This window comes from Patagioenas fasciata (genome assembly GCF_037038585.1).
Source record: "Patagioenas fasciata isolate bPatFas1 chromosome 6 unlocalized genomic scaffold, bPatFas1.hap1 SUPER_6_unloc_2, whole genome shotgun sequence".
In the NCBI taxonomy this organism is placed as follows: domain Eukaryota; kingdom Metazoa; phylum Chordata; class Aves; order Columbiformes; family Columbidae; genus Patagioenas; species Patagioenas fasciata.
Window position 1 is genome coordinate 1,098,119 of NW_027288504.1, and position 26,150 is coordinate 1,124,268.

At 48.6% G+C, this 26,150-nt stretch overlaps 1 protein-coding gene across 10 annotated transcripts in view; it reads left to right on the forward strand.

Annotated features, from left to right (window-relative positions):
* LOC139825424 (procollagen galactosyltransferase 2-like) overlaps positions 1–26,150 on the forward strand; it is a 162,200-nt gene that overhangs the window by 121,100 nt on the left and 14,950 nt on the right. For 2 of the 10 annotated variants that reach the window (XR_011736758.1, XM_071802905.1), the window contains exons 1-5: positions 2,877–3,099; positions 4,302–4,405; positions 22,835–23,316; positions 24,497–24,603; positions 25,294–25,415. Coding sequence is in view for 7 of the 10 variants with exons in the window: in XM_071802905.1 (XP_071659006.1) it covers positions 23,285–23,316; positions 24,497–24,603; positions 25,294–25,415 (261 nt within the window). In the remaining 3 variants the exon portion in view is untranslated. Of the gene's footprint in view, positions 1–2,876; positions 3,100–3,999; positions 4,406–8,027; positions 8,262–22,834; positions 24,604–24,652; positions 25,416–26,150 lie in introns of those variants that run through there. The other 8 variants (XM_071802911.1, XM_071802912.1, XM_071802907.1 and 5 more) reach the window with 7 other exon arrangements.

The window sequence follows — 26,150 nt, forward strand, 5'->3', positions numbered from 1 at the left end:
GAGGGTCGACCTGCCGGGGCAGGAGGGCTGAGCGTCCTGCTGCTTTTTACGCGGCCCCCCGGCAAGTTCTCGAGGTTGAAGGGCGTGCGATACGCTGGTCGCCCCGTCCCTCTTGTCCCGACCCTAGGGTTCGGCGCCGACGTGGTGTTTTTCCTCTCCGCTGCTGAGGAGCAACGACAGAACCCGAGGGAGGGAGGGAGGGAAAGGCGGGAACAAGGAGCCGGGGGACGTTGAGGTCGGACGGTCGGAAATCACACACACACACACACACAGGAAAAAACAAAAAAAAAAACAACAAAAACAAGGCTCTTCGCCCCGAGGGCGGCAGAGCACCGCCACGGGCCCCGGCGGAGAGGCTGTCACGGCCCCGAGCCCGTCCTGCTCTTCGAGAAGCGGCTGGATGACGGAGGCTGGGAACGGCGGGGCGGTTGGTCCTACGCAGGGACAGGATCTGGACGCGACCGAGCGAGCCTCTCGCGGGTGGCTGCGGGACAGTGTACGCGACTCTACGAGTCCAGCTTTTCGACCCTCGCGATCCGTGCACACGCTCGGCGAGTCCGTGTCTGGAGTTTCGGGGCTCGCGCGTGGCGTGGGGATGCGGGTTTCGTGGCGGTGGTTTTTTTTTTTTGGTGGGGGTTTATTTCGGCGGGGGCGGCGGGGTCGTGGTGGTGTCGTCGTGCCCCCCACCCGCACCTGCCGCCGTCGCCGCCGTATAATTTCACTTCGTCTTCCGGCTCAGACTGCACGGCGAGCACAAACACCCCCCCCCAGCCCGCACCCCAAAGCGCGGTCTCTCCCGCCCTCGCCTTGCCCCCCGCCCCCTCCGGCCCACCCGCGGGAAGGGCCGGAGGGGGTCGGCAACTGCGCGCGCCGCGCATGCGCGCTCTCCCCGCCGCCCGGCAACCGGCCCCCTGCCCCCCGCCAGGTGCCCAACGGTCAGTCGCTCGGAGTCAAGCCCGTCGGGCGGGCGGTCGCGGGGAGGCCAGCGCAGGAGCGTCTTGCCGATCGGCCGAGGAACCCCGCGCGCGGGTAGGCAGGGAGGCAGGCGGGCCGGGACGGGGAGACGGGGACGGGGACGCGGTGTCTCTATGCCTCCCCGGGGGGAGGCAAAGCCGCTGGCGGGGTCGGTTTCTTCTTCAGCCCGCGGCCGGGGCGGGCAGCGGGCCGAGGGACCGAGCGAGCGAGCCACCGAGGAAGAAGCGCGGGAGGCGGCAGCACGGGCAGGTGAGGGGATTAGGCCTCCGACAGCGGGGCTGAGAAACCGCGGGACGCCCGCGTGCCCCCCCCCCCCCGCCGTCCACCCCCGTCCACCCCGGGCACGGAGCCGGCAGGGACGCCCCGGCTTCCCGGGGGGGAGGCGAACTCGCTGGCGAAAGGCCGGGGCGGGGGGTGGGGAGGAACTCTGGGCGGGGATGGGCGGTGGTTGGGGCCGGGGAAGGCCGCCGCCTGTGCTCGGTCCGTAGCCCACCGGCAACGGGGGGGGGGGGAGTTAAAAAAAAAGGGGGGGCGGGGGGGGTGTGTGTGAAGTCGGTGACAGAAACCGAAAGCGTAAATTCAAAAAAAAAAGGCGGCTGGAGAAAAGGCATACGTACGTCTACAAGCCAAACCAAACCAAAAACGAACGGTCGGTGAAAGAAAACGAAGACGTAAAACAAACAAAAAAACCACACACACACACACAAAACCAAACAATTGACAGATAAATAAATAAATAGTCAAAAAAGTAAAAGGAAAATAAAAAAGGCTACCCGAAGACGGGAGAATAAAGAAGAAAGGGGGAGCGGGCGGGGTGTGCGTGCCTTTTTTTTCACGGCTCTCTCGGGGAGGGGGGGGGGGTGGGGGGGGGCGCGCGGGGACACACGCCGATCGATCCGTTAACGTGTTCATCACGCGCTGGTTACGCATTCACGCGGGCCTTCATTTTTCAGGGACTCGTCGGGAATGGCTCAAGCGGAGGCGGAAACGTCCGATACATTTCAATAAATTACAATAAATAAAACTTTAAAAAAAATATGTAAAACACGCGGGGAAATTGGAATACATGACCGGATTTAAATACATCAAGACCTAACGCTGCCCGCCTCAACGCCCCTCGCCCCGGTCTCACACACACCAGCCGCCCCCTTCCCCCACACTGGCCCCCCCCCCTTCCCCCCACAATAGCCCCCCCCCCCCCCCAATATCCCCCCGCACACACCCCCCCCCCAAGCCCCGCCCCAACAAGCCCCCGCACGATACCCACCGCATATACAGACCCCCCCCATACCCACCGCATATACAGACCCCCCGCATACACCCTGCCCCCCCCACAGACACACTAGCCCCCTCCCGTCAAGCCCCCGCACGATACCCACCGTATATACAACGCGCCCCCCCCCATACCCACCGCATATACACCCCCCCCCCCCGCCGCATCGCATACACTCTGCCCCCCAAGCGCACACACATGCTCCCCCCACCCATCCTCCCATCTCTATCCCGTACCCGTTCAGCCACCACCACCATGGGTCCGGCTGCGCCGCTCCCCGACGGCTCCACTCCGACGGGGAGGACAGGTCTACCTCCACCCGGCTCGCCCACGTCGGGGCCGCCACGTCTACCTCGGGATCGGGCGAGGGGGAAAAAAAAAGGGGGGGGGGGGCGGAAGGGCCGGACTCCCCCGTCTACCGAACCGCCTTCCCCGACTTTGCTCTGGGTCGGGGGACCCAGAACTGGGGAACGCAGCAGCTCCGCGCCCCGCCCCGGGGGCCCACAGCCCCATGTCGCAGCACTTTGCAGCCGCAGGAAAGCGCCCGGCACTTCCGGTTGATGGGCGCTCTGGTCACGCCCACAGCCCTCGGCTGACAGACGGGGCCCTCGTTTAGTGAAACGCCTGGGAGCAGAGAAGCTTCTGGAGCACTGACCGTATACGGGCCCAGCTCGGATTCCCTTGGGCTTGACAAGGAGGCTGTGGGACCTTCCGGCGGTTTCGGTGCGGGGCTGTGGGCGGAGCGTTGTCCTCAGACTGCGGACCCTGCGGGAGCTCCCCGGGCAGAGCCCCCCCCGCCCAGCCGGCCATTGGTTGTGTCTGCTGGGGACCCTGCGGAGCCGCCAGCTTTCGTGAGTGGGGATGTGCCTTTGGAATTGTCATTCAAAGGGTAGATGAGCACAGCTCGGCTTCAGCCGGGACGCCTCTGTGCCTTTAGTTTTTGTTTTTCCCTCACCTTCCCTTTCGTGCGGAGCGGCCCGGCCCGGCCCGGGACGGGGGGGTGTGGGTGTGTGTGTGTGTGCGCTGAGGGAACACCTCGTACCCAGCAGCCTGCTCCGTGCCGCTGCTCCTTGTCCCTGCATTTATATACGATACACAAATGTAAAGCAAACGGGGGGGGTGCGTGGGAGCAGGAGCGGCTGGGGGCTCCCGGGCCGGGCCTGACGCCTGCAGCGCCTCACACTTTCCCGCTCCCGTCGCGCCGCCATCTTCGGCGCGGGCAGTGAAGCCGCCGCACTGAGGCCGTGCCCCGTGCCGCCGGGGAGGAGGGGAGCTGGTCGCTCTGGGAGCCGCTCTTGGGAAGCGGGCGGCGCACCCCGCCAAGGAGGGGGTGTTAACGTCCTTTGAGTCCTCCTCCTCGGGTACCGGCGCTGTTCGGGCGGTGGCTGATGAGGTGTCTGTGGCGGGGCGGGGAGAGCGCGGCCGCTGTGCCCTCACTAGAGATGGCAGCGGGGCGGTCTCTCGCGCGGACAGGATGGCGGCCGCGGGGAGCGGCGCTCCAGCCCCTGGCGGAGCTCGCGTGGCTGGGTGAGGGGACGGGACCCCCCCTGCAGCCTCGCTGCCTGCCGGGGAACCGCCTTCCCCTTTTCCAAACCTCCCGTTCCCCCTCAGCTCAACCCCTCCTTTCCCAGCCAGAGGGAACCCGTTCTCTGCCCGGCCACCCCCGTCTTGGGGTCACTTGTCCCCTGGTTCCTGAGGTTCCGCCGGGTGGGCGTGGGGCGGGTTTGGGGCGGGCTGAGCCGAGGCCCGGCTCCCGGGGGGATGCTCTGCAGGGAACACCCCCCGCCCCAGGAGCGCTGCTGCTCCGGTTTATTTTCATATTTCCCGCCCCTAGCACTGCGCCCCAGCAGTGAACCAGCAGACTGCAGGTACCGAAGGGATCTCCTCCTCCTCCCCACCCCTTAAGGGGCGGTAATCACTGCAGGAGTAAGAAAAGGATGCTGCAGGAGTAAGAAAAGGATGCTGCAGGAGTAAGAAAAGGATGCTGCAGGAGTAAGAAAAGGATGCTGCAGGAGCTGGGGTTGCCTTCTACATCTGTTGTTTCTCGCTTCAGAGCTGCGCCGGGGCTGCAGGACTCTCTGGCCGTGATGGTGAGCGGAAACAACTTTACAACCTGTAAAGTCATAAAACTTCCCAACTCACAAGGTTATAAAGCAGGTATGTTCATTTCGACGTCGGGCGCAAGGGGGATCGTTCCACCGTTCATGCGCAACTTGTAACAATATGAGGTGTGTTTAAATACAGTAAGGTGTTACGTATTCATAATGACCCCAGGAACGCCTCTACATATTCATAACCTTTCCCGCTTCTTCTTAAAATGAGTCCCAGGTGATCATTTCCATAGTCTCCTCCTTGACCCCTCCCTGTTGCACCTGCGCAGTGCCATCTGGTGGTCTTGAGGAGGGGTCTTTGGATGAAGGCTCCTTCAGCCTCGTCACAGTGAACTCTTTACCTTTGGCTCATTATGTTGAATGGACTGGAACCCAAGCTGCCAAGTCGATTGAAATCAGACTGGTTCCCCCTTTTGCTGTAAATCTTCGTTATCTCGTCTTCTCAAGTTTACATCTAGGTGCAGTAAAACCTCTTACCTTGGCATTCGACGAGGTTCTGTTTTTTCTTAACATAATGGGTTAGTTAGTTAGTTAGTTCCCTCTGTCAGTTCCCCCCTTTTCGGGAAGGTTAGTAAATTTTTGTACTAACATGATGATTTCCTATTTAACCTTTTCTCGGACCACAAGTAAGAAGGCTGCTTCGACAGGAGAAGACTTATCTTTCTCCCTCAAAGAACAAACAAATTCTCATGTTGAACAAAACATTTGTGTTGCTCTTCTGGGGCAGCTGATGACCGGGTGGCTGGTGCCCCGGCAGCAATGGCATCTGTTGGGCTGCAGCGGGAGCTCGCGCTCTTTGGCGTGGTGACCCTGCTCACTGCAGTTCCTAGCGCTTTCATTTTGGGTTTCTTCTTCCCAGTACGATGGCCAGGTCCAGTTTGGTGTTATCTTTTAAAATCATTAGTTTATACCCCGTTCCTTTTGCTGCCATTTCAGGATCTATAGGCATGCCTGAGATTTGCATGGCTTGGACTACTGAATGTATTAACCGAACAAAGCACGGGGTCATACGTGGCACAAACAGTAAACCCAGATATGCACATACTATCATGAAGCCTATTTTCTTCCACCAGGCTCCCCCAAATAAGTTACCCCACCAATGGCTAGTAAGTATAGAATTCCATTTCTGTACTGGTACATGTGCAACGCGTTTTATCTCCTCTGCTATTTTCATTATGGCTTCCCCATTGCCATCTCTTTCCAAACAACACTCCGAAGTATTCAGTTTCCCACAGACGCCCCCCTCTCTTCAGCTAAAAGACAATCTCACGCTCCCTGATTTTGGTACACTGCAGCTCTGGTCTGAGACAATTGTCTCGCTATGAGATTCGGTGCCTCAGCCGTCTGGTTGCTTATTATTTCAACCACTGCTTGCAACCGAATAATTTGGTTTAGCATATATATATAGGGGTATGGGATCCCCAGTTTCCATCTTGGGCCCATGTGGCTGGATCATAGTATTCAAATATTCTTTGTGCAGGCCATTCACCATCTTTCCAAGTTTGCATTCCTCCTATGGGGCATTTATTAAACTCCTCTCTGTTTCAAGTTTTGTCTTGCACTCCCCCTCCATCTGAATAGCCCCTCCTACCAGCTTGTGTAAAACAGATCCTCTGTTCTCCCCTAGGGCAGGAGGCAGAGCCTACAGCGAGTCCACCTTTCTCTAGGTTAGTTGCTACCCATAATTTCTGCCCTTGGATTTCACACTTCTCCAGTTTTGTTCTATCATAACATCCAGAATTAATACGAGTGTGATAATTTAGAACATACTGGGTTAGTCTTCCTATTCTCACACGCTCGTAGCACTTGGTACAGTGAGAGAGTGAGAGAAAATGGAATGCTATTATTGTGGAAATGTGGGATATTTACCCCGAGGACGGCAACTGTTAGAAATGACTAAAGGAGGAAAACTCAATACACTTTGGAAAATCAGAGGGGCTGAAAATATTTGTGGTGTTTTTTTTTTGTGGGGAAACTTGTTTAAATCGCAAAGCGGCATGTTATTGGTAAAGTAGGAGGTAATGAGGTCTAGTTTTTAGTAAGAACAGAAGCTACCCTATCCCTTCTAAATTCTACCCTAAAAAGATCTAAAACTGAAGAAAGAGTTGTAATAAATGGGGTAGCAGGGAGGAAGGAGAGACAATTATGAATAAATTCCTATCTGTGATAATAAGAATTAAAAGTGTATGGGGAAGGAATATATTAGTGGAAGATTGCCCAGCTTATTTATTAGGGAAAAACGTTTTACAGGCTCTGGGTGTGGAAGCACAGTTACTGCCTGGGGGGGTGATAAGGAGAAAATTTGAGAGCTATTCTATTACCTGAAAGTTTGTGTTGGTTTTGGCCGGGGTGGAGTTAATGTTCTTTGTGGTACCTAGTATGGGACTATGTTTTTTGATTTGTGCTAAAACCAGTGTTGATAATACAGAGATGTTTTTGGTACTGTTGAGCAATGCTTGCACAGGGTGGCCTGTTCTGCCTCCCACACTGCTCCACCAGCAAGTGGGCTGGGGGGAAGCGACAGCCAGTGGCACACTTATCTAAGCTCTTAGACCCAGTGTCTTGAGTGTGTGCAAACTGCAGCAGTCACCGCTCTTCTGGTGAAAGAAAGCAGGAAATTAAACCCTGCTGCTTTCCTGTGGAGAAATGACAATGGGCTGCACCTCCTCATAGATGGGACTTCAGGGATAATTCAGGGGAAAAGACACAATGGGTGTGCCATCGTTGAAGGTGTGAGTGGTGAAATAAGAAACGGGCAGGTTACCTAATAACTGGTCAGCTCAAACATGCCAGCTATACGCTGTCAATCAGGCACTGCAAGTGTTAGATGGAAAAGAAGGTACCATCTGTAATGGTTCTAGATATGCATTTGGAGTAGTGCACACCTTTGGGAAAATCTGGGAAGAATGGGGTCTAATTAACAGCAAAGGGAAAGAATTGGTTTGTGAAGAACCAGTTGGACAAGTGTTACATAATCTGATGTCACCAATAGAAGTGGCTGTAGTACATGATGTCCATTAGGACATCAGAGGGGAAACTCCTTTTGTGTCAGGGGAAATTGGTTATCAGATGAAATGGCCTGAGAAGCAGCCTTAAAACCTGAAGTGATAACTGTAAGTTATCTCACGCTTGAGGTCCTGGCCTCACAGGAAATTCCAGTTTTTGATGAAAAATAAGAAGAAGTCCTCCAAGAATTAGGAGCCAGGGAACAGAGTGGGAAATGGGTACTCCCAGATGGTAGAGAAATGTTAAATAAGCAAATCATGAGGGAGGTATTAGCGATTCTACATCAGGAGAGTTATTGGGGAACACAAGCAATGTGTGACGTAATACGGGAATTTATACTATAGCCAAGCAAATTTGTGAAAGATGGGTGGTTTGTAAAAGAATAAATAAAAAGGCACTTAAAAAGCAGCCTGCAGGAGGGCAGGGTCCAAGTTTACAACTCTCTCAAAATATTCAAGGTGATTTGCCTGTAGCTGGTCGAATTAAATACATACTAGTGTTGGTTGATCACCTTGCCAGATGGGGAGAAGCTTTCCTCCTGAGCACTGCCGCAGCAGCAGTGGTAGCAAAAGTTTAATAACAGGTGGACCTCCACAGTTTGAAACTAAGGATTTATTTCTCAAAAACTGTATACTCGGGTTGTCTTGCCTATCTTCTCTCAGGCACCAAGGCCTTCTGGCACAAACTCTGCCTTTAGAGTTTGCAGCTCACAAGTTTCAGCCTGAAAACTGGGTCCTGGTCAAATCCTGGAAAGAAACGGAAGCTTCAGCCAGATTGGGAAGGAGCATTTCAAGTTCTGCTGCTCACCGAGACAGTGGTACGACCAGCTGAGAAGGGTGGACTCATTAGACACGGATTAAAGAGCCAATCGAACCTCCAAAAGACAATGACGAGTGGCAAGTATTGACAACTGACGACCCCCCTCGACTAAAGATACAGAGATGAAAATGAAATGAAACTTTTGGGGATTGTTAATCCTGTGTATGTAGAATTTACAAATGGGTTACTTAACAAACATCACTGAAACTGAAGGTTCCCTAACAATTTGAGTATATGATTGCCACATCCTTAACTGTGGGGATGTACAGAGCTAAAGAGAATGGAGTTATGAAAAGAAACATGTCCAAGGGGACTGAGTCTATAGAGTTGAAAAGAAAAATGACCCTATCTAAAGGACAGTCTCTCCCAGGATGTGAGTCTCTGCAGTGCAACCCTTTGCTAATTGCAAGACAGAGAGCAGATGATTCAGTAAGTGGGGTTTATGGATCACAAATAGACATTAGTAGAAAAGATGCCCTGGGAAGGTTCAAAATATATGGAGGTACAAATGCCTGGGTAGAATGGATCAAATATATGGTGCAAAGCCTAAACAAGAGCAATTGCTATGCCTCTGCAGCAGGAAGGCCTGTGGCCCAAGTGGTACCCTTCCCTCTGGGGTGGAGCGAAGATTGACAGGGGATGGAGTGCATCTTAGCCTTATGCCAAGACTCTACGGCATGGAGAAATAAGTCGTGTCATACTCTCTCCCTACTATTTCCAGCTTTGCAGGGAAAAATATCAAAATTCCCCTGGCATTTTCAGGAATAATTGGAAATCATACTGCCTGTCTCTCACGATGGGGCAGGAATGATACCAAGTTCCTAGGAACATGAGTAGGTGTGCAGAGACACGGGAAGTTGGTCCTCATATGTCCTCAAATGCTTCTTGAGTGGATCTTTGGTGGTACTGTGGGAAGATGACACTTCATTCCATTTTATCCCCCACTGGGAAGGTACCTGTGACGTCGTACAATTGGAAATTCCTTTTACCCTGGCATTTGAACACTGTGATCCATCAGGGCAACAGAAAAAGGAGTTGAGGGCTTTCCTCTGATGACAGGGTTTATTTCCATTAGATTGGGGTCCCCAGAGGAGTCCCTAAGGAACACAAAGCAAGAAGTCAAGTTAGCTGCGGGTTCTGAGTCCTTTTTGTTTTGGTAGGTAACTAGAAACAAGAATGTAGACGGGATAAATAACATTTATTTATAAGTTATACTAGACAAGCAGTTAAAGGAATCACCAAACAATTAGATGCTACTAGTAGAATGGCATGGGAAAATAACATGGTCCCAGATACGATGTTGGCAGAAAAAGGTGATATATGTCTAACCACAGATTCAGCAGAAGAATTGGCTGAGAATTCAGGTGTAGATAGTCCACTCATGGGATTGTTAGAATCTTGGTTCGGAAAATTGAGAGAAATTACTTCTTTAATTGTAGTAACAGAAGCACTGATTTCTATAGCATGCTACATCATTCCGTGTCTCCGAGGACTTGTTCAACACCTTATTGAGACAGCTCTATCAAAGCAAGTGCCTTTAGGGCCACTGCCATGCTCAGATAAAATGATCCTGCTAAAAGAACAAGAAGAAAGAAGGAACAGCAAATGCATAACTCCAGAAGAAAAATGTGAAATCATCTTGTCTAGGCTTGAAGCCACCTATAGAACCGTATCATAAGAAAATGCAAAACCTCCTCCATTTCAGTCCTGCAGCTCGGCACTAGTTTTTCCTCTTCCCCCTCTTTGGCTTGCTCCCTTCGCTTTCTCCCTTTGTTCCATATCCTTCTTTCCAACTTGGCTCTTGGAGACTTTTGACCACTTTGGACCCAAGTCTGGGGATGTTTTTGCAGCTTTTCAGAGGCCTCGCTGGTGACAGGGGGTACAGCAATTGGCACCTGCTGATCGTCAACCATCAGCAGTCCTACAACAGAGGGGTCATCTGAAAGACCAGGCAAATCAGACAGTTGTTCAATTTTCTCAGTGTCCACAGCTGCTATACCAAATGCCCACCTATACCCTTTTGGGTCCTTAAAATACCCTCTCCTGAGGTGGTCTATGCCAAGGATGCACGGAGCATCTGGACCAGTCACAATGGGATGCTTTTGCCAGTTTTTTCCAGTTAGGCTCGTTTCAGCCTCTACAACAGTCAGTTCCTGGGATTCCCCAGTCACTCCAACAATATTGATGGGTTGTGTTCCTTTATAATCAGAAGGAATTATTGTGCACTGAGCACCAGTGTCCACTAAAGCTTTGTACTCCTGGGGTTGTGTTGTACCAGGCCATTGTATTTGTACAGTCCAATAAACTCTGTTATCCCTTTCCTCCACCTGGTTAGAGGCAGGGCACCTCTAATTCCTGTTTTGCACAGTCTCTGGGTGTGAATTAGAGGTTCCTTCAAGAGCATCAGAATCTCTTCTGCTCCTTTTGTAAACTGGAGCAGCCACCTTCCTAGGAGTTTTTCCTTTTATCTCACGTACTCGTTCTTGAAGTTCTGAGGTAGGCCTTCCATGCCACTTATTCATGTTTTCTCCCTGCTCATGTAGGAAGAACCACAGTGAACCTCTTTTTGTGGGCTGTCTCTGCCCTCTCTCTCGAGATTGGAAATGCCTTCTCCTAACAGCTGAAACATAGGTTTGTGCAGGTCGTGAACGGTACGAGTCTGCTCTGAGCTCTTGGATTTCTTGCAGCAGCTTTTCAAACCGGTCATCAGATTTTTCACACAGTTTCTCCACAGTGGAGACACAAGCCCGTAGAGAACCAGCAAGGCTGTACTCAAAGTTCCAGAGCTGCTCAATCACTTCATTAATTTCTTGTGCACCTCTAGCTGACCAGACCATTCCTGCCAATGACTTAGCATATGCAGGTGGTGCACTTTGTACAAATCTGCGCCACATAGATTTTGTACAATTGATTCTATCTGGGTCTGTCCCCTCTTGGCTGTTTGGTCCTAGATAGATGATCTCTCGCACAGCTCATTCTCTCAGGAACTGGATACCTCTCTCCATAGTATTCCATTTCCCTAACTTGGATATACAATCTTCCTTGTAGGGAAATCTGACTTTCATAGCTGCAGGAGTCGGGTCCAGAGAGTAGTGGCATTAGACTCTCTTGAAATTGCCCTATCAATGGTGGAATCTTTTGACAGAGATCCCAGCTGCCTGGCTTCACCACCTTCTAATTCAATTGTTTCTGCCCCGGTGTCCCAGCATCGCAGCAGCCAGGTTAAAATATTCTCGCCTTCACGACGACTGAAGTCTTTTCGCAGGTCTCTCAGCTCACCTGGAGAAAAGGACCGAGTGGTGGTCACTTCATCTCCTCCCTGTCCTGATGATGCCCCTTGGGTTGATGTTGGCCGTGTGCCATCACCTGCTGCACGAGTGGTCTTTCTAGTGACTTTCTTACAACCAGCAACTGATGCTGATATGGGTTCACCATCATTTGATTCATTTTCAGAGTCTGAATGACTGTCACAGTGATTACTGTGGTTACAGCAGCAACAGTGCCCAGTGTGTGAAGACGGGGGGCTGCCTTGTCAGCCTTTGAGGCTGGAGAGGTGTTATCTGCAGCGACCTTGGCAGAGGAGCAATGCGGAGGAGCTGTAGCTTCAGCCTGCGAAGCCGCGGTTGGGGGGGCAGTGGCTGCAGCAGCAGCTTTGGCTGTTTTGCCTTTTCTCGAGCGGCCAGGAGTGCTTTTTGCTAAAGCTTCCGAAGGCGCACCGCAAATCTCAGGACTAAAAAGAGACACAAACCTCCTATTGAACCTCATTTCTCTTAACAGTAACACAAACTGACACACATTCAGCAAACCAGATAACACCATCACAGTTCTATCAAACCTCCAAGGATATTCAAAGTTCTCTAAAACATTTGCAAACTGTCCTAACGAAAACACAAAAGTATTGTTAGTCAGCCTTTCTAAAGATTCGCTTGTCCAATTAGCAAATATAGAGCCATTCTGCTCTTTAATCTCTCCTGGAGGTTTTTCAAGGTAAAGCAGAAGCGAGTAGAAATTCATTAACGGCTGCAGTATAATGAAATAAACCAGTGCCATACCACACAGAATCATCATGACCGCTGTCCAGTTTCTTGTTGTTATATAATGAATACTTCGATTCAGAAAGAAACACCAACACAGATATGGGATCAGCGAGCACAATGTAGAAAATAACTGATACAACTCATGCCACAACATCTTTAAGTCAATGTAATTCACTTTGCCTTAATACCACTAAATAATATCCAAAGCAAACAGACGCGCGAGTATCACAACTCTATGAGTTGGCACCGTGCCAAGAAAATTGGAAGGTACGTCAGAGCAGTAGAAAAGCCAAAAATCTCCAAGTTTACCCCTTTCTCTTGCCCCACGTTGGACACCAATTATCTGTTGAGGGCTAGGATTGCGGGGTGACAATCAAACCCTGGCAGATGCATTGTTAACCTCCTCTCCCCCCCACTTCCCCCTTTTGCCCCTCCCTCTCCCCCCTTCCCACTCAGGACAGGCAATCGGGAGGGAAAGAAGGACAGAGAGAAGAGAGTTGGAAAAGTTAAAGATGTTTTACTAATGCTACTAATAAGAATAGAGAAAATAATACAAAATATACAAAACCAATCTTGTAAGTCTCAGCAACTGCAGAGCCAGCACCCAAAGTCCTGGATTAGACTCTGTAGCCAACCGGAGCTGGATTCAGTCTGTCACTGGCCTCTGTGCGCAGGGACGACCAGCAAGGTCCTCTCCTAATGTCGGCCATGAGGAAAAAAAGGGAAAAGGGGCGAGATCCTCGTGATCTCCCACTTTTATATGAATTATTCACGTGAATGGAATGTTATTCACCGTTGGTCAGTCTCTCGGTCATCAGTTTTCTCATTGCCCCCCTCGCGAGATGTCCATCCGTGCTTATCAATAAGTTTGCATTCCCTTGCTAGGTTTAACCAAAACATGTGTTGGGTTCTCCAGGAAAATGCAGCTGACATGAAGGCTTTAGCTGACAGGCAAATTCACTAAAAGAGAAACTTGTTTTTAACAAAACCAGGACACTGTCTCAACCCCATAACCTGGCTGTGTTCAGCTAAGCCTGTTCTCTGCAGGGTGGGGTAATCCTGAGATAAATAATAGTGAAATAAATATTCCACTATTTGTTGCCTACTTTGAAGGAAAATAAGTCTGTCCATCCATACCAGAACTGTCGCAAAACAGATGTTGGTCTGCAGTAATACTGACAAGCTTTGGACCTTTAATCTTGGAAAGGAGGTGAGGGTCAAGGGAAGGTAAAGGAAGATGTAGAGAGGTATTAGGTTTTCTTTCCTGATCGCAAAACCTACTTTTTCCATTCTGAAAATCTCAGTATTGTGTATGTAGAACTGTAAGATCTACCTGAGGATGAAATCTCGGGCTGGGAGGTAAGCGCTGTGTGCTTACCAGTACTTACAGGGCATGGTTCTAACTTTTTTGGGGAGAAAAAACATTAAAAAACAGAACAAAACACACCACTAAATTAAAAAAGTAAGCCACTGGGTGCAATAAACTGGGTCTGCCTTTCACTCCAATACTGGGTGTCTAGTGGGAGCCTTGTGCTCGTTCTTCTGCCAGCTTGGTACGGAGATGGAGAGCTTTGCAGATGTTCCTATTTTGGGGGACCCTTGGTAATGTGGTATGGGTCCATCTTCAATGTGCCCATTGAAAAATCAGTGGTGCTGGGCACCTAAATTTGAGGTGATTCTGCTCTTTGAGAAACCTATCCATTTTGCATGAGCAGAGCCAAGAATATTTCTAAACACCAGTGTTCCTTCCCAGTGGCTTACTCACTTTCATTAATCTTGAACAGCTGCATTAGCTGGTGTCTCAATTAGCATTGGTGGGAACAAACTATCCCCTCAGAAATTACAGCGCTGATGTAGTTAATTCTTTGTTTGAGCAAATTGATTTCAGAGGCTCGTCACAGCCCTGATCCTGTGCGTATGAGATTTCCTGGGCTTTCCTTATGGGAATTGTTTCCTGGAAGCCAAGTCTGCTTGGAAATATTGACAAGGCCAGATGCAGATGTTTTTTTGTTGGTTTGGGTTTTTTTTTATTGCTTCTAAAGCTTTGTCTGCAACAGGGTGACCGTGGGGAGAACTAAAGTAAGATTAAGAGAGAACTTGGGGTTGGAGCAGTCAGAACCTCTGCTGCACTGTAAGACAATTCCCCTCACACAGATACCAAAGAAGCTGTTACATGGGGATTTTTAACTATGGGCATGAGAGAACCATAAGCAGCCTCAGCCTGATGGATTTTCTGGGGAGATGTTGTTTCCCTTGTTGTGTCATAAAATCACAGAACAGTTTGGGTTGAAGGGACCTCCCCAGCTCCCGCAGTGCCACCCCTGCCATGAGCAGGGACATCTTCACCAGCTCAGGTTGCTCAGAGCCCCATCCAGCCTGGCCTGGGATGTCTTCAGGGATGGTTCATCCACCACCTCTCTGGCCAGGCTCTCACTACCCTTGGTGTAAAAAAAAATTTCTTCCCCATGTCTGGTTTGAAGTTGTGTGGAAAGAGCCAAGATCCTGGTGTGTTTCAACGTATGTATGCAATAATGTACATCTGTGAATCATTCCCTTGGCCTTGGAAGATCATTGAAGGCTTTAAAATCGCTGCTGCTGCCAGCAAAATGCATTATCCACAAGCTGCTGAAGGGCATAGGGAAAAAGTCAGAGAAGAGACCTATTTGTTGCATTCCTGGGCTGTGAGGTCCTGTTTTTGTCCAGCTGCCCTGCCGGGAGTGTTGCTGCTCTTGTTACTGGTTCCACACTCCCACACAACTCCTGCCACTGCTCGGGGCTCAGACCATCTCTCCACAGGAGCTGACATCTGGGGGACCAAGTTAAAGTGGTTAAAAAATAAGGTACTTCCAAAAGTCTGTCCTTAATTATGGAAACCCTAGAACAAATGCCAAGTCCCCATGAAGCCAAAAAGTCTTACGCGTACATTCAGATTTTTAGCAAGTTGATTAAATGCTTAAACAATATTTGAACTCGGGCCTGAAGGATCAGGCTTTATTAATTGTGTGAGTATAATTGTGGTAAAATAAGTGGTGGCAAGGAAGGTTTAAATCTGCTCGCAGGCGCTGAACTGCGTTGTTGTGAGATAGCTCGGTGACATCTCGTGATGCGTTATAGAATCATATAGGTTGGAAACGAGCTTTAATATAATTGAATCCAACTGTTAACCCAACACTGCTGAGTCCACCACTGAACTACGTCCCTAAGCACCACATCTACGTGTGTTCTAAACCCCTCCAGGGATGGTGACTCCACCACTGCCCTGGGCAGCCGTTCCAATGCTCAACAGCCCTTTTAGTGAAGAAACTTTTCCTTTCAGGCAGTTCAGAGATCAGAAGGTCTCCCCTCAGCTCCTGTTCTCCAGCTGAACCCCCAGGTCCTCAGCTGCTCCCATCACACTTGTGCTCCAGCCCCTCACCAGCTTTGTTATCCCCTGATCTGTTGGTATCTGCAGGATTTGAGGTGTCAAGTCCCAGATTAATGCATGCAAGGTAGGACAGGCACACACAAAAATATCTACAAAGCAACAGAGTGTTTCTAATTAAAAGAAAATTGTTAATTAGTTGAGCCTCCTCGGTCAGTGCTGGGTGAACAAGAGCCTCATACCTGCCTGTTGCTGCAGGAGTGCTTGAAAAAATATAATGAACCCTGCTTGGTTTGCAGAATTTTGGGAAAGGTGCTGAGCTGGAGAACATAAGTCATGAATAGTAGCAATGCCACTTGTTATTGTGTGGTAAAGAAGGACGTTTTCACAGCTGGAATAAAACACCAGAATTTGGGAAATCTGGGTATACTGCCCAGCTGGGTGCTGAACAGCTCTTCACTTGTGCATCAAGCCGCGGGGTGAGTAGTGTGTTCTGTTTCTTGGCAGGAAGGTGATGGAGCCAGACCTACAAAAGCTTTGTCTTAAGCCATTGTAATAGTACAGCTGCTTTTTTGGTAGCTCTCCGCTGCCTTGGCAGACTCCCTCTCGCTGGATTTTAAAAGTGTTTTGCCTCTGTCGTGTTTTGAATTTTTTTTTTCCCTTTAGGATCCATACCTTCTCTTCTAGGCTCTCCCAGCCGCAGTGTTTCCTAGTTTGGTGGGTTTTATGTTTTGAGTTAGTTTTCTAAGTCTGGCAGCATCCAAACACAAAGACAGGGAGAAATGACTCGTCTGTTACTTAATTTAATGCTTGTTTTGGGAAATCTAAATCCAAATGTGTATGGGACTCATATTAGGACTCCAGTGCTGGATTTTATTTTCCTTTTTGTCATTGTTGGCAGGGCCGAATTCACCTCCAGAATAAGCACAGTCATCGGTCTGTGTGACACTAAGCTCGGTTCTCTGCTTGGACCAGACGGCCTTTGGAGCTGCCCAAAGTGACTGAAAGCTGAAGTGGGCTTTTGCTGCAGCATCTAAATGATTCTGAGGGCTCTAGCGACCCTTACAAAGCCAAAAGTACCTTGCTATCTTCTTTAGTCTCTCACAAACATGCTGAGTCCTGCTTTAGAGGGCTGAGCTCTCCGGAAACATCGGGTGGGACCAGCTTTGGCTGTAGCCCTCATAGCAAGAGTGGGGGACACAGCTCTGACTCAAAGACCAAGCCATTTGGTGACAGTGACAGAACCTTTTTGTCTCCTAGATTTCTCTGGAGATCCCAGACTAGCCAGATTCCCCATGAGGGTTTATGCTTGTGTGAGGAAACTTCTTAGAAATAACTGTAGAATTCAGCCTTTTTTAGTAGGCTGGAAGGTGGCAGGTCAATTGACCTTGCCAAACTTTAACCAACAGTAAGAGAGCAGGGTCCGAGCTGCCATAGCCTGTGAGTCTGTATTATTTCTAATAAAAGAGGAAAGATGGGGCTCTGCAGGTGATCTCCTTCCTATTCTGTCTTGCTACTTCAAACATGTGAGGGCACGGAGGGGTTCAAGGTCCAACCTGAGTATTTGGGTATCTCTGGCATGCAGAGATATGCTTCCTCCATCGCTGTTTCTTTTGAGACATAGAGTCTCTCTGAATGCTTTATTGCTGCTCTGCTTTGTGGAGGATGGCCAAGGGGAGCTACTGGTGCTTTTGTCACCGGTTTCTGTGCTATGGTTGTTAGGAGTGATCTGCTAACAGGCTTTCCATTGACTTTGGGCTTCGCTTTGGACGAGGCTCTGCAGATTTAGGGCACGTGGCCAACTTATGGCTCTTGTTTCAGTGGAACTCAATCTTGGACTACATCCCATAGCAAGCCTGGTGGGTAAACTGGATCTCTGGCTGCAAGCGGAGAAAAAGCGAGAGGGATGGCTAAACTGGATATCTGTGGCTTTTCCTGGGACTTGGTTACGTGCCCAGCTCAGTCCTGCAGCAACCCTGGAAAGCCAAGGATGTCCTCCTCCTGGGAGCCATTCTCAATGCAGCCCCAGCCATCAGTAGCACCCTGACCATCGTCATCCATGGTACGTGCTTGGCAGGGCGATGGGAAGGGGCCGCTTGGACCTGAGGGGCTGAATTTGGCTCTCGTAGCAATCAAGGATTTGGGAGCAGATGACTCAAACAGTGCTGATCCATTCTCTGTGTACATTTTTTTGCTGTGTTATGTTACACTGGGATGGGGGCAGAACCCATTGCCCTCCTCAAGCCTTTACAGTCTTTGAAACATCATCAGGATGGGAAAGGAACCTCTAAGGAACTTTAATTTTCCATAGAATCATAGAGACTGCCTCCAGTTCTGGCTCTGCTTTGCAGGATGCACTTCTTGAATGTGAAGTACTTACATCTCTTCAAAGCCATTTCTCCCTGCCTGTTTGCCAAAGGGAAGAATTGATAAATGTTAAATTCAGTAGCAAAATCACTGCAGGCCCCTGGCCATAGAGTTTCCCACAATTTGTGTTACGAGGTGACCCAGATTCTGACGAACCAGAGGCACACAGGGTTGGTTTTGTCCTGTAGTACTTTTCCTATACAGATGGTGAAGGTGATTTTTTTTCCTCTGACCTAGTGCCTGAGGTAAATAAACTGTAAATAGCTTGGGAGAGCAGGCTGGGATGTGGAGGAGTAATAAAGGGTGATTTTTATTCTCAAGGGTGTGGAGGAAAACAGGAGGAGAACCATCGAAGCCTAAATTAACTCCCTCTTGCAAACATAGTTTGATCAGACATTATCAGGCTAAATATATGAGCAGTCTGTAAAAGGAGCAGTTTTCCTCCTGTGCTACTGCTCACATGTTACTTAACTAAAACAGTAGGAGCTTAATGTTGCGCTTACTTTTCCGCTATTAGCGGTACTTGTGTTTTTTTGGGAGGGGGCTACTTTACTGAACATGGCCAATGAGGGTTTGTGTCCATGGTAAGACTTCTGCTTAAAGCCAAAGTAAATATTGAAGTGGTTATAGTTATACCGACATAAGCCCCTATATGAACATTCTTGCTCAAGCTTTTCTAAAATTTAACTTCTATTTATTGGAAATAGGTTTAAATCTGAATGGAAAAAGTTGCCGTGTTACTGGAATAGGTGTGTCCATCTGTAGAGCTGTTCCAGTTGAATTTATTAAGCTTTATCTTCAGAAAAGAGTGGCAGGAATTTAATATATATTTCGTTGTTGTTTTTTCCTTGTCACTCCACCAACCTTAACTGGTTGTGTCGCACAGGCTGTAGGTTGTAAATCTTGCAGGAGACCTTTTTTCTTTAAATTTTAGCCTTTGTTAATCAGCTCTTGAACATGAAGTTGCCTCCCTTTTAGTGCAAAGGTTGTGGATCTAACTGGTCTCTTTTGAGGGAATCCTGCTGTTGAAGTCGTCTCCCCCAATAACTAGTTGCAGGCGGAGTGTGTTGGCTTTGGCTTGAGAGGTGCCTGCAGGGAATCTCCTGAACTTCATCAGGTCCTGCACCTGGGATGGAAGAACCCTTCACAGGGATGTAGTCTGGGGACTAACTAATCCACTCCAAAAATGTGATTTACCTCACCTATCAGGAGCATTTCCCAAGGGGAGTCAGCACGGGATGCTGCCAACAGTGTCCTCCATGTGGTGCTTTCTTACCCTTGGTTTATCACACCTACGGTCTCATCCCATGGCCTCGTCTCACTGTACCAGCCCTGTCACAAGTGTTGACTACTCCATCCCTGCATCTCAACCCTTCCTGACTGTCCTCACCCAGGGAAAGGACGCTCAGTTTTCCAGAAACAAGGAGATGTGCACCATGGACAACAGACCACCAGTGACGGTGGTGACATCTGCAGCAGAAATGCCCTTATGAGTCTCCAAAATGGATTTAGAATCCAAGTGGTCCATCTGAGTTAGAACAATGAAGTTTTAACTGTCTACTCAACTTCTTGACATCCTACAAACTATTACAGAAGTGTGTACGATGGGGCATGTCCTGATGTTCCTCTTATGGCTTGAGGAGCTCTCACTGCCAGTGGGAAGTCCTGCTCATATTTTTATTTGCCTGTTTTTTCTTGTGCGGGGGTTGTTATTTAAAAAAAGGGAGGAAAAAAAGAAGTGTCTGCTTTTCCATACAGTGATAACGCAAATACCATAGCTGCTATTTTTTTTCCGGGGGGATAGGTGGACTGGTTCAGATATTAAAATAGGAGTAAGCGCAAATTTTGTTTGATCTTAAATGTTAATTGTTCAGAGACTAATAGTGATAATTACTTTTCGGAATAGCTTGAGTCATTTGTTGGGTTTTTTTTTAAATTGTGTTGTTTTTGAGGCTCCAAGCTGGAAAAACAAAGGTTTGCCAATTTGCTGGTCATAGGGCATGTTTCGTCCAGGGTGTGACAAATTTTACTGCCTTTGAGAACTCTTGGGCTTAGAAATGCTGCTGGGTGGATAGTCCTGGAGACTTGAGTTAGGTATTTGCGCCAGTTTTGTCTCATCAATGTCCTTGTTAAAGGTCTACTGGGCTGTGAATTTACCTTTTAAATAACACCACCATTACAGCTTGGGCAGTAAAATGCCATTTTTCTTCTGGCAGTTTCCTTGTGGGTAGATGTAGAGATTCCTGTGTCTCACGTCTGTCTGGGGGTTGTCAGGTGTTGGGGTCTTCTGGGGTGGATTGTGTGAAGAGCATGCTGCCCTACCAGGAGCAGGATGGAGAACCCCAGGTGTATGGGATCTGGTTGTCCCCACTGATCTTACACAAGGATAGAAGGTCTGGGATGGGGCCTGATGAGAAAAACGGGCATGTACACCAGACTCTAGGATTTGTAGGCTTACTTTAAGGGTTTGCAAGATCTTTAAGACTAGCCTGGGCCTGGCAAAGAGGTGGTAAAACACCAGCCAGAGAGGTGGTGGATGAACCATCCCTGGAGACATCCCAGGCCAGGCTGGACGGGGCTCTGAGCAACCTGAGCTGGTGAAGATGTCCCTGCTCATGGCAGGGGTGGCACTGGGGGAGCTTTGAAGGTCCCTTCCAACCCAAACTGTGATTCTGTGGTGTAAGATGGACTCTGACGTTCTTCAGGAAGGCCACCATCATCTTTGCTTGGTTTGCATGACACGTACTTGCAGTGTGGTCCTACTGTGTGGCAGGAGCTTCCTGGTGCCACTGCAGCTCCAGCAATGACAATGAACAACAAAACCGTTTTCACGGTTCTTTGGTATTTTAGGAATTTTGGAGTTGTTGACTGTGCAGCTGGCGTGTGGGAGGAAAGCTGAACAAGAGCAGTGAAATGCGCAAGGGCAGCAGGAAGCCCAAGCAAGTGTATTAGAACAGGGACTGGGGTGGAATCTGCGATCTGTGAAATACATGGAGCAAGTTAGACACTAGTCTGTTCTACCAAGTCAACACTGACTGGTTTAGTTCAGTTAAACATCCTCGCGAAGCTAGATTTGCAGTGCAGTCCAACCCAGGGTCTTGGTCAAAAGCAAACCCCGAAGTTATGACTAAACCCAGCCTTGCTCTGGCATGGGAGAGCAGCTAATAGCAAAGAAACCAACCCTCATTCACTTGCTGAACTTTCCTTATTTATTGCTTTGCTAGACAGGAATAAATACTCAACAAATAAGCTTCCTGTCCTTAAATTATTGCATTCTTCTGCGTTCTTGATTCCTTTTATTTTTAAATTAAACCAGGCTAAACCCCACAGGATTGATGTCCTCTCATTGCATGAGCTAGAAAGGGTTCATGGTCTGATTCTCGTCTGGAGGATCACACGATGACTTGGGGTGGAGGTATTTTCCTGAAATAGTTTGGAGTAGCTCTAGGGTTTGGGATGTGCTCCCTTTCTCCCTTCAGTGTCTCCCCTCCCTCCTTTCTTCCCTCCCAGCTACAGGTATCTCTGACTTCAAGTAGGATGGAGGATGCTGTGGGAGATGCCTTTGGGTCTCTGGAGCTGAAGGACAAGAGAGGCGATTAAGAGCAGCTGACAGGGGCTTAGCACAGCCTTCCAGCATCCTCCCCTTGGGGATGTGTTCCATACCCTCTTTACTGTCTCTCCACGAGACCTTTTGGGAGTATTTCTACTCCCAGAGGAATTTAAAGGTGTAAATTCTCAGTGGAGCTGTGGCTGCACAGGTTGTGTCCTGCCATGGGGCTGTGCTGCCGTTTGCCTAGGGAAAAATGAGCAGCCCTTTGGCTGGAGGGAATTTTCGGTGGGATCTACCATGGCCAGGTGTCGGATCTGCAAAGTCGTGGTCCCAGGGAAGCGCAGGCTGGGAATGAGGAGCCGGGCTGTGCTGATGAGCTCCTGGCTTCTTTGGGAGCGTTTCCATGTGATTCCCATCAGGAACATGGATCTGTGCATCCTGTTCCAGTTTGTGCAGCTACACAACTCAACCCCAAGGAGGAAAAAAAACCAACATTCTTCAGATGCTGCTTTTGGGGAGGGTGGGGGAAGGAGCAGGCGGGTTCCTTCCACCCCGTTGTTTGAGACTGAGTGCTATTGCAGCGTTTTAAGAGAGCCCAGCATCTGCACAAAGCTCCTCTGTGTGTTTTTACAAACTTAGAACCTCCATGTGAGGAAACAGTAGCCGTCTCTGAGCCCCAGCCTTTTCAGCTTAAACACAGAGTATGGGGACAATACAGCAAGCAGAACAAAATCCCGGTGCCTCTAGAGGTAGGATCTTCACAGCTATAATAACTTACCTGCGGCCATTCATGTTGTGGTGGCCTGTCGTGTCTTTCCCAGTGGGTGAACTGGACATTTAAACGGACGTGGCTAGAATCATAGAACCGTTTTGGTTGGAGAAGATGTTTAAGATCATCAAGTCCAACCGTTGACCTCACACTGCCAAGTCCACCTCTAATCCACGTCCCTGAGAGCCTCATCTATGCGTCTTTTAAACCTTCCCAGGGATGGTGACAGTTGGCAAGGAGAATTCACCGTGTGGTCATTAAGAACAGAATTCAGTCCTGTACCTGCTTGATGCTAAAGCTGCTGTGGTCTCGATGAGGCAGGAGGAGATGAGCAGAGGGGAGAGATGTGCAAGGATGCCCGCGTTCTGGCTTTGTGGGGAATCTGGGCTTTGCTCTGTGCTTAAACAAGGACTTGCACCTCTGTGGAGCTGCCCCGAGTTCTTCCAGGAACTGGATGTGCCTGTAATAAATAGCTCGTGCCTCTGTTTGACTCAATTGCTGGCTGGGAAAAAGCGAAGGACCTAAACCGTGTGTTAATGGGGCTCTTTGTGCTCTCATTTTTCCAGGGTGGCCACTGACCACAATGTTGACAACACCACAGCAATCCTTAAAGAGTGGCTGAAGAACGTGCAGAACCTCTACCACGGTGTGGAGTGGAGACCGATGGAAGAGCCCCAGTGAGTACTGCAGTGAGGGGCTGACTGTTTGGTCTATATCTCCGGTTTTCTAGATTTTCTGGTCTCAAATAAGGAGGTGTACTTAAAATGTAGATTTTGCGGGGGGAGGCGGGTCTGTCCCATTTAAACTGTGTCCTTATGGAGCCCATAAAAAGGTCTCTGACTTCGGTGAAACAACTCGTGCAGAACTTTAGCAAATATTTTCCGTTCAGTTATTTAATGTCTGCAGCTGCTCTCTGTGCCTGGAAAACAAATCACATCAAAAACTACAGGGAATAAAAACTGTCATTCTTTATTTTCAAGGAAGCAGAGAAATCGTAGCCCATTCCCATAGTGTCTATGAAAGTTCTGTTCGAGACATCGAATTCTCAGTAAGTTCTGAGCCAGAGAACTAGATTTAATTCAGCATATTATGCCTTTGCATGACTTGCAGGATCATTGCTTTGAAATACGATAGTAGGTTTAAAGAGCATCCTCCTATAAGGAATGAAAAGCAACACCTATTTATATGCAGAATTTCAAAGAGGAAGAACTGTGTGTGTTTGGTTTGTATTGCTCTTTTTGTTTTTTAAGATAAGCTGTTCCTTTTTTTGTTCTGTTTTCTAGTTCTTCCATCAGGGAAAAGTACATTGTTTTCCCTTTTCTTTAGGCTTGTTTTTACTTTCGCGGTCCTCAGTGCAGTGGTGAGGCTCTTGTACAAACCCAAAGGGAATGCTTGTAATATTGACTTTTAAAATCCTTTCGTTGATATTGAGTTTTCTTAATCCTATCAAGCTTGACTTTTTAAAGTTCTGTCAGAAGTTTTTTAAATTCTTAGCTCCTTCACTGGCTTACGCTGGCACTGTTTCAACATCCTGACTTGTTATTCCACATAGGGCTCTGTCCCGGTGTTTCCTTCCATCTTTGTAACAAAGCGTTTGCTTTTGGACCTGATCCTGAGAACAGAGACATGTGGGTAACTTCACTCACGTGCTTGGGCCCCTGGGGCTGGGCGTTGGGTGTCTGTAGATTTAAGAGCTGTTAGCAGGATGTGTTAACAGTTGCTAGTGATGCCCAGACCCCAAGGGAATCCAGATTGCCTTCATCTTCTCATCCTCCGTTCTGTTGATTCTACTGGGCTCAAGGAAGCTGTGTTTATAGTTTAAACTTGGATTGTAGCAGAGGAGAGATGACTTTCTACCAGAGGGTCAGATGAGGTAAATCAGCTTCAGCCCATTTTGGTGGTGTAACCTCTGCTTACATCAGGGCCTGTTGCTGCTGAAGAAACTCCTGGGTGTGTTTGATGGTGCTGTTTTGCTTTCAGTCACTTGGTCAGCCCAAAACGCTGCAGCGCTGCTTGTTTTCCAGTGCCCTGTGTACACATGCCAGCACAAAACTTGGAATCTTTCTCTCTCAAAACCGCTCCTGGGTTGCCTGAGGTGACTCTAACACTGTTTTTATTTTGGAAAGAAGATAGTAAGGGAACTTTTTATTTTTCTAACTAGCGCAATAGGTTTCTAGACATGGGTTGCAGTCACTTTCTTTTGGTTTTTTTTGCTACGTCTTACCCAGAAGAATTTGGGCCAAAACATTGGCCAAGCTCCCGATTCACTCACGTGACGAAACTCCGACAGGCAGCCCTGCGTGCTGCACGAGAGAAGTGGTCAGACTACATCCTGGTAAGTACAAGGTTTGATTTATTAACTGTCCTCAGGCAAAAGCTTTTCAGATAGTCACTCTGATAACTCCGGGGCTGCCAAAAAGTTTCCTGTCCATCTAAAGACAAAGCTCTCTGCAGTGAGATGCCGTGTATCGTTTCTTGGTCTGATGAGCAAGAGAGTTTGCAGCTGGAGAGAGAAGTCCATGGGTAAACCCAAGGTTTGTTGCCCAGCGGTCAGGACTGAACGTAGTCCTGGTGGTGGGTAGGTACCTGCAAGGGGCCCTCAGATGGAAACCCCACCTGTTAGTGATGAAATGTAAGGGAAATAGTTCTACGGAACAGTTGTGAACAGATGTGTGGCTTTGGTGACTGCAGCAGCCACTTTTTAAGAGTGATCCTCTTTGCAGAATAAATGCACCCTGAATTTTCAGCAGTGATGTTTTCCCTCGCAGCTCCGTTGCCCCAGTGTTGGAGGAACATTCCGTGGAGTGCGAGGGAAACTCCACATCTCTTCCCATCTCATAATGTACCTTTAACAGAGATGTGTCCTACGGTATCAAAACCAGCAGCTCAGTGCTTTTTGGGTTTTTTTTGACAACCTCATGCCTCTGGCTGCCTTGTTCCCAAGAAAGCATCAGGGCAAGCATATCATTTAATCTAATAACAAATTTATTTTTCTCTTCCCCTCTTCTCTAATTTATTGATACAGATAACTTACTGACCAACCCAGAAACCCTGAACCTGTTGATAGCAGAAAACAAGACCTTGGTGGCACCAATGCTCGAGTCTCGCTCTCTCTACTCAAATTTCTGGTGTGGCATCACCCCCCAGGCAAGTGACCTCCTGAACGCTACTGGGCGACTGTGCAAGCTGTGTTTGCAAAGGCCTCTTGTGTCTGTGAAGTGGTGGGTTATGGTTTCTGTCCTGTGGGCTTTCCTGTCTGTTTTTGTAGCGTCCTTTTCTGAAAAGAAGCTGCTGTAGCTCGGTGACGTGCACTTAGCTCAGCTTGCACCTCTCTGAGTGGCAGCATCCCAAATCTTGGTGGGTACCTTTGGGAAAGGTCCATACGTTTATAGGAAATCTGGGAATGAGGGCAGAGAGGACACTGCGGTCTATCAATGTTTTTCAGGCTTTGTTTTCTAACCGAGCTGTAGGTACGAGCAGAGCAATGCGTGTTCTGCATTGGGTGTGCAGGCACGTAGCTGGAACTTGCTGCCTTGTCTGAGATTTCTCGCTTGAAAAAGCTGAATCTGGAGGAAGCTGAGCTTGTTTAGCCAAAAGTCCTGGGAAATGATACAATCCCACTAACTACATAAAAAATACTGATATACACACCAGAATTTATTTGAGGTCACTCCATATGTTTGTTTAATGGCCTTAAATCTCTTGGTACATAATTTTAGACAAGCTTTCCTGTATAGTGATGCTAATCAGAGAGGAATTTGCTTTTCTTTCTACAGCTTTCTGTTGTATATAGGTTGTTTTTCTCACACATGAACAAGATTTATGTGTTGGGGCAACATTGTTTGCCTTGTAGAAATTAGTTTAGTGCTTCTTTCTCAAATC